Source organism: Arachis hypogaea, chromosome 8 (genome assembly GCF_003086295.3).
Source record: "Arachis hypogaea cultivar Tifrunner chromosome 8, arahy.Tifrunner.gnm2.J5K5, whole genome shotgun sequence".
Lineage (NCBI taxonomy): Eukaryota > Viridiplantae > Streptophyta > Magnoliopsida > Fabales > Fabaceae > Arachis > Arachis hypogaea.
In genome coordinates, this window is record NC_092043.1 from 14705552 (window position 1) to 14716980 (window position 11429).

The following is an 11429-nucleotide window of genomic DNA, read 5'->3' on the forward strand; positions in this document are numbered from 1 at the left end:
ATAATCAATTTTGCGTATGTAATATATGAGGTCTTTTGAATTTTGTGATACAGATTCTCTAACTCTTCACTTAGTATATGATATGTGGGAGTGAGATATTCTAATAGAGAAGGTGAAAGAAATTCTCTATAAGTACAAAAGAAAAAGAGGAGATGAATATTCCCACTTTATGAAGTGATTTATTCTATACTCATTGCCAGATAGATAAAAAAACACCACCTACCTTTATTGTATTTCCCATTCTTTGAATTCAAATTTTATTAGGTAATTAAATTATTATATTGTTATACAAAAGGTATTTATTTTATTTTATATAGTATTATAGTCCACATCAACTTAAAAGAGTTCCAAATAAAATTTCTCATCACCAAAATGAAGATATTTCTGTGTAAGTAAACAAGTGTTTAAGAACATATTTTCCCAAAGATAGAAAGTTACTCTTTTGTTCTCTAAATTTTTTATTTTGTACCTTTAAATTCTCTCTTTTGTATAAAAACTGTAAAAAAAAAAGAAGAAAAAAAACCTCTCCCACTCAAAATAGTAGTAAAATACTAATCCTGTTCTAGAACAATAGCAGAAGCTTCTTGAACAGTTGATTAAACCCCACACACTAATTCAAAACTCCTCGCTAAAACTCTGATCTGTCCGAGGGGCCGCCAAACTGCCCTTAACAAGGAATAACATTTCAAGTGGATATATATTCCAATATTTTGAATGAGTTTAAGAGAAAAAGGGAATGAAAAAAAAAAAAACAGAAATTAATTACTAAGACTACAGTACACCTGTCAGGTTTCACCCGCAGACATCGCCAAATAAAAAAGTAGCTGGTAATAAAATCAAAATGTTGAAAGAAAACTGCAGTTAACAGAGCTCAGATAACAAATATAGCGAGAGATATTGCACGTACTATTTAAATGCACAATAGTATTTTGATTTTTGTACCTAAAAACAAATGGAGAGTTTCATCAATAAACATTATTCGTTACGAATTCCTACACTTAATAAAATAAGACGATCATCCGCTATATAACATGTATGTGTTGTTCATCAATATCTGAGACTACCTATTCCACAGTCCCCTAAGTGTAAATTATATAATACTTGCTTGGGGATTTAATATTCTACTAATCTATCATAACATAAAAATACATAAATAACAAAGAAAAGAACAAGACAGCGGTCAAGAAAATCATTTCCTCTCAAGGATACATGTAAGCCTTCACCGTCAGTGCCCCAAAATTCCGCGAAGGCCGCAAAAAGTATGGTTCATCCTAATTCTAGAATTTAACATATCAAACAATACGGATGCCAGAGTCAAGACAGATGAACCACCAAAAACAATCACCAGACATCTCGAAGATAACGTCCATCCATCTGGAGTTTTTTCACTATAGCTTCTGCCTTTGATGGATCCACATTTTCCTGAAATTAAATAAAGAAATATGGTTTATATTTTATACAACAGTGTCATCCAATCAGTCCGTCAGTTGGTTAATCAAATATCCCATAATTTGATTACGCCAGAAGGAAAACACAGCATTCTAAATTTGCAAAAAGAATTGAAATATATATATAATTCAAAGGTCAAAATTAGCTTCGGGTAAGACACTGAAACAATTATTTGCAGATGAGGTCGTAGAATCATAATTTGCTTCAAAGAAATTCAAGAAAAATCTTTTTTCCCCCCATCTCCCAACATAGTAGCTTTTTAAAACAAAAATAGGAACACTTGTTCATTTTTATTTTTCCTGACCACTCCTGATTTAAGCTCTACACCGCTAGATCAAGTGAACAAATTATTGTCATATTTGAATCACACACAAAATACGTGTTTGGATGGGCACACGCATAAAAAGAATAAAAGAAATGCTGCCATATCTGAAATATGTACAGCCCCCAACAGCTGACAGAAAAGAAAAGAATATTGAACATAACATTTCTCAGCACAAAAGCTAAAAAGAGCCTTGTTCCTACTAGAAAATAGAAATATAAGGGGAAAAGAAGAGTATAAAAGTTTTCACCAACAGAAAAAGAAGCCTAACAATCAGTCAATTATGTACAATTCCATAAATCAATATTATTTGGAAGCATGTGCAAATAAATGATCTGTGTGCATGTAAAGATCAGGAGAAGTTAACAATATCAAGCATTTTGCAAAGGGATGGATGATGAAAGACAATAAGCACCTGCTGCTGGACAATGGTATGAAGAGTGCGATGAACATCCCTGGCCATACCCTTGGCATCACCACAGACATAAAGGTAGCCTCCCTGAGAAATCAGACTCCACAGCTGTTCTGCCTGCACATCAGAAAATTAAAGCAATAAGTAATTTATCTGGCGACATTTATTCCCTACTAGGCTGTGCTATCCACACTCACTTTATCCATCATCTTGTGTTGAACATACTCCTTTTGAGGCCCCTCTCGAGAGAATGCAACTATTAACTCTGACATGGCACCTTGTTCAACAAAGTTCTTTAGCTCATCCTCATAAATAAAATCCTACACAACATAATTGAAAAGATCACGCCTTGATCCAAGAATCCACTGAGATTGAAAGTGCAAGTGCAACTAGTTTACCATTTGACGGTTCCTACATCCAAAGAACAGCAATGCAGGACCAAGATGAACACCGTCTTCTTTGAGAGCATATCTTTCCTGGGTGAATCAAAGACAAGAAAGAGTTCAGAACAAGCAGATACTTATAATCTTTTATTTCACCAAATTAATTGATGAAAGTGATTTATGTTACTGGCAAGTTTTTTGGGTGATAAGAAAATATTGAGGAAAGAAAATTGACGATTTGGAATTTGGGAATAAAAATTACCCATTTAGGTAAGACAGGTTTTCCAATAAGCTAGCAGCTTGTATTCCAGTACTGTATAGCTTTTGCGTGAAAAACATTACTTCTATTAAAGAAACACTATCGAAAGACATGGGAATTGTGCTTCACTTTGGTCACCATGGAGAGGCACCAAATCCATGTCTTTCAATGACACCTGATTCCTATGTATGTCGTCGCTTGGAAGGACTTTGTCTGGGGATAAAATCACTTGAAAGTCCTTAGATAAAACATTGCCCATATGTATCTAATTCCAATGTTCCTATCCTATCCTATGTTGCGGATATGGTTAATGAGCAACACTACTGCTAGTGGCATGGGTACAGGGGATGAAGAGGCTTGAGAACTGATGGAATCAAAGAGTGGTTTGTTTTACTTAAATGATCTAATAGCAAGAAAAATGGTTTAGCTGTAAAAGTTGGTTTGTTTCATTTAAATGATTCAATAGAAAGAAAAACAGTTTAGTTGTGAAAGTTTATTTTTATATGGATGTATCTATGTGAGGCTCATTGCAATACCACAAGATGTCTCCTTTTTTTTGCCATTACTCAAATTTTAAAACTAGAAAACTGTACATATACAGATACCTGCAAAAATCCCCTGAAAGGTGCCAATCCAGTACCAGGTCCAACCATAATAATAGGAGTCGAATGATCAGCTGGAAGCTTGAAATTTGATGGCCTAATAAAAATAGGAGCCCAGCTACAGTCACGACTTTTCTCCAAGGGAATAGCATTCTGGTCATGTGAGATGTAAAGTTAATTATGACATAGCATGATCGGGTATTGCATCCAATAGGGGAGGGACATCCAAAATACAAAAAGGGGATGAAGGATGTTGAGAGAGGGAGCATATGATTGCATGATAGTCAAATTGCTACCTTCATCCAGGTAGAACATACTCCTTTGTGAATTCTTCCAGTGGGAGTTGGACCATGCACCAAGGCACAAGTTACATGTACCCTTTGAGGGGCAAACCTGGCAATAGAAAATAATGCAACATCAGTTCGAGTTCTTGGTCCTCTATCTTGTGCATTTTTATTCTGGTGATGGCAAGATAACCCACCTAGGAGAGGACGAAATGGAATAATAGCGAGGCTGCAAGCGAGGTGCTATAGCAGCAAAAAACACACCAAGTGGAGGTTTTGCAGATGGAAATTCAGCCATCACCTCAAGGAGACTTCTCTGGCTTCCAACCACCCATTTGGAGTACTCATCCTAAAAGCCAAAAGTTGTAACATCATCAAGAGAAATGGGGAAGAAGTTATACTAGAAAACAACAGAGAAAATCAGGGTTAGCAAATGTGTTCACCTTCCCTTCAGGAGATGTGAGGAACTTCAATCTCTCTGCTTCACTAGGTTCAGAAGCATGAGCGGCTAATGCAACTAAAGCGGACTGAAAGAGAAGCATAAGTAAATATTTCTTCTTTTCTTGAGAAAAAGTGGGATATTAAAAGAAAATACAAATATAGGAGCACAATAGATAACTTGAGAACAAAAGGCACATGAAAATAAGAACATGTAAAACCTTTCTCGGGGGGTTTAAGAGATCTGCATAACGTGCTAATGCAGCATGTAGTGTGCAAGGACCAGGGAAAGGAGGTTGCAGAGAACCTCCCAACGCAGTACCATCCTCACTATCAACATGAAGAGAAAACAGCAAATCTAAACTTTGACCCAACAGTTTCCCAGCTTCTACAACAGTGTCATCACAATTCTCAGCATAAACACCCACGTGATCTCCGGTTTCATAACTGAGAAAGATCAGACAGAAGATGACAACAGATTAATCATGAGTATATAACCAAATAATGAGGACAAGAAAAACCTAGTCCAGCTTACTTTATGCTGGTCCCTGATATATCAAACTCCAAATGTATGCAGGAGCGGTCAGATGCAGGTTTATGAAGCTCCCTTTGAACAGCAACATTAACCCTTCGAGAAAATAGCCAATGGATTTGTTTTGGTATGGTTTACAAAATGAAAAAAATTAGAAAAATGGTCATAAAATTAGAATGCACAACTCCAAGAACCTGCATGGATGATGAATGTCAAATACAGCAGTCCCATTTGCCATATTCAGGTTATTATTATCATAAGCTGAAGTGATGGCAGGATCATGAATCACTACTCGGTATTCAGGAATAGCAGCTGTATAAGGAGTAGAAACAGTGTTAACATCGTCCTCATCCCGTAGCAATTGATCCAACTCGGGCCATAGAGATTCTTTCCTATAAAGCAAAAGTAAATCATGGCATTTGACAAGCTTTAATGAATGGCATAGTGCATATCAATCTTAATTTCAGCAACTATATAATCGAGCCATAGATCGGAGTATGTTTACCAGGCAGAAAAATCATCCTCTATAGATTGATCATCATCACCTAGCCCAAGTGGAACAAGACGCTTTGCACCTGTAACAAAATAATGTGAGAAGATATCTAATCTGAACTACCTTGCATCATTAACTTGAGTCTAGCGTCAAAAATTAGATGCATGCCGTTACTTGCTCAACCTCTAACTTCAGATCATTAAATCTCCATACATGTAAAGTTTAACATGAAAGTCAACATCCCAGGTTTTAAATAAAGTGGGATTATCAACGGCACGATGTGAGTAAAGGGTATGTGTCAACCGTCATGTTTGAACAAGAATTCACTTATCTAATTACTCAACTAACAAATTACAATAAGGCAATAACCTTGTTCATCCCTAGCCAACCAAGGCATCCCTCACTACTACTATAGGAATTTTTAGCATTTTGACAATACAATCAGAAATTTCAATCTCTGTCTATAATTTACTACATGAAAACAATTCTTTTAAGACAACTTGATCTTTTTCCATGGGCTTGTTCAAAAACTCTCTAAGCAAATGAAAAAATGAAGTTTCACAAGTACGTTAACTTTTCGGATGAAGCGCAAAAATGAACAAAAACAATGAGAATTGAGAGACCTATCTCTAAAATTTTAATCAACGATGATAATGATGGCACTGTGAAAATATCAATGGAGCAGATATTCCAATTTCAATACCGTTGAAATGTGGGTTACATACCTTGCTCATTAAGATCCTCATCAAGAACCTTTCCTATCTGTTTTGAAAGAAAAAAATCAGATTATGCTCTTTTTTACTGTTCTTTTTCAAATATAAAAATAAAAACATCTGAGTTGTACCTTGTTAAAATGTTCATATTGCCTGTTACCTAGGCCAAAAACTCCATATGTAAGATGCTGAAGGCAGGTTCCTCTCTCCTCTTTCCCCTAAAATTTAGGCACCCCAAAACTTAGAAGTTAGAATCATTGAATGGATCATGAGAAAGTATAAGAGAGAAATCATAAATCAAGGATTTCCTTAAAAATTTAAATGGCTACCAACCTCGGTAAACCATTTGTAGAATCTTGCAGCATTGTCAGTTGGCTCTCCATCTCCATAACTGCCATATCAAGTCCAATACATCAAATCAAACCAAACACAGCAGCTGAACAGCATACACTTTTAAAAAAGCACTAGATGCATTTCATTGATTTTACATGCGAACTTACGTTGCTACCATGAAAAATGCAAGAGTCTCTTTCTTTAGCTTCTCTTCATATTGATCATCATCAATTGCATAGTCATCCTGGTGCAAATTAAATACACTAGACAACTAAGTCAAAGCTATCTTACAGATTGAAGTTTCATTAGAATAATACCAGATGCTTCCAAAGCTTGCAGAAAGAAAATTCACAACATCTAAAAGATTACTATTAAGTCCCAAATATACAATCAAAACGGAGAAATTCCAGGCCTGTTCAACTTACCAGGTCAACAACTTTTACAGCTGCTTTTTCATATCTTGCCTTGACCTCTTCTGCTAGAGCCTATGATAACCAAAGAAAAAGGCACATTAGTTATATCAAATTGGCTGTGAATTTTAAGACAAGATTTTTAGCTAAATTATATAAATTGGCTGTGAATTTCAAAGCACTAGAGTAATTAACTGTTTTGAATTAATTTCACATAATCATCAACTACTCAAGCATAACTTTTGCAGTAAAAATAAAACATTAGAACTTTCAACATTCTTCCCTGGATAAAGTACTGATTGTTATGAGCCCAAAGACCGAGAACATTTTAACATTCCAACCATTTACCCCATCCACTACCACAATTATCAAGTCAGATGACTGATCCCCCCCCTCCCCCCCCCCCCCCCCCCCCCGGGCGGGGAAAGACACGGGAGATCCAACCTTACGGAGAAGGAACAGTCTGACTGCCATTGCCAAACCTCAGTGTGCAAGTCAAGCCTTATGACATCTTTGATTACAATGACTCATTTTTACATGACACCAATAGTCTGCATTCTTTGGTGTTTCCAAGATCCAAATAGGGGGTAGCATAAAAAGAAGAAGACATCAGTTTGCCATAAGTAATTAAGGGGCTAGACATTAAAGCGCTGTTATTACCTAATTCAGTTTGCCATAAATATTATTGTTGTAATCCAACAAAAGTAACAGCAAATGCTGAGCATAAAGACATTGCTGATCCATTTCTAGTGCAAAATCTATTTGTCATTTTCTTGTATTGGACCGTCTCTATTCTTCCCCTTTGTTTACGCCCCAAAAAATTTGAAGATCAGAAGAAGAAGAAGAAGGAGAAGAATGCCAACAGATAAAAGTAACAGCTAAGCAACTCCTAAATTTCAGCGTAAACAGCACGCTGCACACATGCAGCTTCATCGTTCATCAATCTTAATTTCAGTCACCAAAAAGCATAGTACTATTTGGTACTACAAAAAGCACATATTCTCAAAAAAGGAGTTCATGTCCTCATCTCAATCGCAGTTTAGCATCACTGTCTAATCACAGCATTACTTTAGCACACAAAGGTGGTGTTCCATTAGCATTAACAAGGATCCAAAATCAACGAAAATGGAGCAAAGCTACAACCCGCGCTACAATAAAAACAGCATATTCTCAACCCAACGAACTGAAAATTCCAATCAAGTCACCAAAAAACACAGAATTCAGAAATTAAAAAAATTAAAAGAAAGAAAAAGAGGAATATACCTTCGCAAAGCCCTCAGCTGTACCAGTTTGAGTACCAAAGAAGATAGTGACCTTAGTCTTCCCTGAACCAACGTCGACGTCGTCATCCTCGTCCTTCACCAACGGCTTCGGCACGATCACCGGCCTCACCTCCCGGCTCCGATCCGACGATTTCTTCCAGAAGAAGATCAGCAGCCCAATTATCAGTGCCGCCGAGGTCGTCGCGATCAGGACCACCGAATCCGAGATGGAATCGCCGAGCGACACGCCTAGCACCGACTCAATTGTACGCACCAAATCGGAGCTTGAAGACATCGGGAACGAGTGTGAGTGAGTTGGATCGGAGAAGGACCGAGTCAACTACTGAGTCAAAATTGAGAAACACGCTCCGATTCGGTCTTCTGCACTTCCCTCTCGCCGAACCCTAGGTGGTGGCTGCGGTGAAGAGAGAGAAAGAGGGAAGTGAGAAGAAGAAGCAGAAGAAGATTCACGAGAAAAGTCAGACCAGAAAATTAGGGACACTTCCCCATTTGATTTGGATTTATATGAATATCATTTTCAGGGTATTAAGATTTTCATTTACGAGTATCTACCTTGCAAGTTGCAGCTTGTGAGCGAGAAAGACGAGGCAGCCGATCGCCGTTGACAACTTTACCCCGAGATCTTTGTCCAAAAAGATAGCTTTTGTGTTTCCCATTGGTTATTATTATATCTTTTTCATCCCTACTTTTTTTTTAATAATTAATTAAAGGAGTTAGCTAACATAGACACATGAAAGTATGAAACGCTTATCATTACTCCATTAGTCAAAAATTTTAAATGTTTTTATTTATTTTATGAATGTAAAACAAATGTATTAGATATTTAAATTTTTTTATATTTTAAAAAAAAATAATTTATAAATTTAATATATACACTTAAAGTACAAAATAGATAAGTCACCAAAAAAAGTACAAAATAGATAAAACTTTTAACATGTACACTTCATTACATTTTTTTATATATTTTAGATATAATATTTATCTTTGATTCGTAATTGTATCTCAATAAAATATACAAATTATTTTTTAAGATATGTTTGAACATATTAAATATTATCATATTTTATTTTTATTCTTAACATATATTTTTAAAATAAATTTAAAAATAATATATTATTATATTTATTAAATAAAAAAATTATTTTAAATATTTTATATAATTAAAAATACATAAAAACAATTAAAATATTATTACAAATTAGTTAAAAATATTTTATAATTTACATATATATTGTATTTCTGTATTCTATAAAAATATTAAAATTTAGGGGTAAGTATGGTTTTGGTCCTTAAAGTTTTTCGACAGAATCGAATCCGTCTCTCATCTAATTTTCGATTTAAAATGATCCTTAACATTTTTTTGTATTAAAATTGCCCTTTTTAATAAAATTTTTTATATTATTCCTAAACTACCCCTATTCCTATTTTAATAATAAAAATTATAAAATTAAAAAAAAACGCGTGTAACGCATGTTGGAGGGGGGAAAGAAAACGCGTTGGGGGGGAGGGAAGAAAAGGGTATACGAAGGGGGAGGGGAAGAGGGGGAGGGGGAGGGGGACGGCGCCGGCGAAGCTTGGAGCTGCCGTCACCGTCGCCGAAAGAAAGGAGAGAAAGAAAGGGGGCAAAAACAGGGAGGAGGGGGGAGAGAATGGGTCGTCGCTGCCGCCATTCCTCGTCGCTCCTCGCCCTCGTCGTCACTGCGTCACCCTCACGCCTCGCCCTCCTCGTCAAGCCGTTTCTGCTCCTCCTCCTCGCCCTCGTCGTCGCCGCCGTGACCCCCTCCTCCTCGTCGGCTTCCGTTCTGCTGCTCCTCACCGCCTCGCCGCCTCTACTTCTTCCTTCGATCTCTGTTTCTGCTTTGTCTTCTGCTTCTTCTGCTTTTTGATTTGTTGAATCATTGTTGGTTTTGTTCTTGTTGAATCTGGTTTCATTTATGAATTGTTGGTTTTGTTGATTTCTGAATTTAGTGTTGATGTTGGTTGGTGTTGGTGGTGGTGTTTGTGGTGGTGGTGGTGGTAGTGGTGGTGCTGGTGGTGCTGGTTGTGGCGGTGGTGTTGGTGTTGGTGGTGGTGGTGGTGGAGGAGGTAATTGTATTGGTAATGGTGAGGGTATTTTTGTCCAAAAAATTAAAAGGACAATTTTAATACGAAAAAAACGTTAAGGACCATTTTAAATAAAAAATTAGATGAGGGACAGATTAGATTCTGGCGAAAAACTTTAAGGACCAAAACCATATTTATCCCTAAAATTTATGTATCTGTGTATCCCAAATTCGTATTAGTATCTATATTTCATAGAATAAAATCATTGTGAAGTATAATTTAAATAAATAAATTATGGAACTAAGAAATGGCTTTGGAAGAAAATAAATAGAATTTTAGTCTTTTTAAATATGACAAAGTATACATAAATGATAAACGTATAATGCATTTGATTCTATTTTTGTGAAAATCTATTTATATAATTATTTCGAAGATTCATATAAACAAAATTGAGCCAAAAAATTGTTATTTTTATATGAAAATATGAAAATATTTTTTTTAAGTAAATATAAAAATATTGTATCGAAATTTAATTTTAAAATTATTTTTAAATACAAAAATACTAGATGTTTAAGTCTTTTTACCAATTAAGTAAAATTAAGTTGTTCTCATGCGTCACTCTCTTTCTTTTATTACATTCATTCTTTTTCTTCTTTAACGAATAATAGCTCACTCTCGACCCTTTGTTCTTTCTTTTCTTTCGATTTTTCGCTACATTGTGCTGAATTTTTTGTGCATTCTCTTTAGAATTTGATGTTAATTAGATGTTGTTTTAGAATTTTTCAATATACAACGCAGTATTTGTGAAATTAGATCTGATTTTTCGTTAAATACACAAATCTTCATTAACAATGAAAAATTATAGTTTAAATGAACAAAATCAGTGTGAATTGGATGTTTTTTATATTGAACGTAATTGAAAAGATACAAATGACTTTTGTAGTGATTTTGACAAATTAACATGAACTATCAGAATATCAATTTCGATTACTTGTGTTATTGTTCTATGCCCGGTATTTATGAGCTATTTGTATATATTTTTGTTTTTTTTTAGATTCTGGTTATTTATGATGATATTAGCTTTTGTTACTTGAGTTGCTCTATAACAAATTAGTGTTGTTCTAAGATTCTGATTTTTGTTCTATATATATAAATTTTTGTGATATGCTAATTAAATATGTGCTATGCTTAAATATTTTTGTACTGCGATAAATTAAAACTTATTTTTTTATGTGCTTTTCGCTATGGCTATTTCAAAATCAATTTTTGTATGATGCTGATTATCAGTATATACCAAAAGTTGGGATGATTTTTCACACTCTTGAAGAAGTTGAAAATTCATATGAATATTATGCCAAACATATAGTTTTTTTCTACTAAAATAAGAAACTCAAATAGAAGAAAAAATGAAATAAAACCTAATTCATTACATGTAATAGAGAGGAAAATAGCAAATATGGTATTCTGCATGCG

General features: G+C 35.0%; 1 protein-coding gene across 2 annotated transcripts; it reads right to left on the reverse strand.

Annotated features, from left to right (window-relative positions):
* Positions 1 to 909: 909 nt before the first annotated feature.
* Positions 910 to 8637, reverse strand: LOC112706250 (NADPH--cytochrome P450 reductase). Of its 2 annotated transcripts, XM_025757449.2 has the most exons (19): positions 8466 to 8637; positions 7894 to 8307; positions 6646 to 6705; positions 6388 to 6464; positions 6221 to 6278; positions 6019 to 6105; positions 5900 to 5936; positions 5187 to 5256; positions 4876 to 5073; positions 4685 to 4777; positions 4371 to 4596; positions 4155 to 4238; positions 3909 to 4060; positions 3724 to 3820; positions 3431 to 3580; positions 2582 to 2659; positions 2381 to 2503; positions 2187 to 2300; positions 910 to 1422 (listed from the first exon to the last, which is right to left on the reverse strand). In XM_025757449.2, the coding sequence occupies exons 2-19, from the start codon at positions 8185 to 8187 to the stop codon at positions 1342 to 1344; spliced, it is 2079 nt and encodes a 692-aa protein (XP_025613234.1). In that variant the 5' UTR covers positions 8188 to 8307; positions 8466 to 8637; the 3' UTR covers positions 910 to 1341. The 2 variants fall into 2 exon arrangements, with proteins under 2 accessions (XP_025613234.1, XP_072056841.1); XM_072200740.1 differs by lacking the exon at positions 8466 to 8637 and having other exon boundaries at positions 7894 to 8453.
* Between the last annotated feature and the right edge of the window lie 2792 nt (positions 8638 to 11429).

Bases quoted from the DNA above. Each gene is read 5' to 3' on its own strand.
- LOC112706250 (XM_025757449.2), bottom strand. From the start codon at position 8,187: ATGTCTTCAAGCTCCGATTTGGTGCGTACAATTGAGTCGGTGCTAGGC. The intron at 6,465-6,645 runs GTAAGTTGAACA...AATTTGCACCAG, and splicing joins CTGTAAAAGTTGTTGACCTG to GATGACTATGCAATTGATGA. The intron at 4,597-4,684 runs GTAAGCTGGACT...GATCTTTCTCAG, and splicing joins ATATCAGGGACCAGCATAAA to TTATGAAACCGGAGATCACG.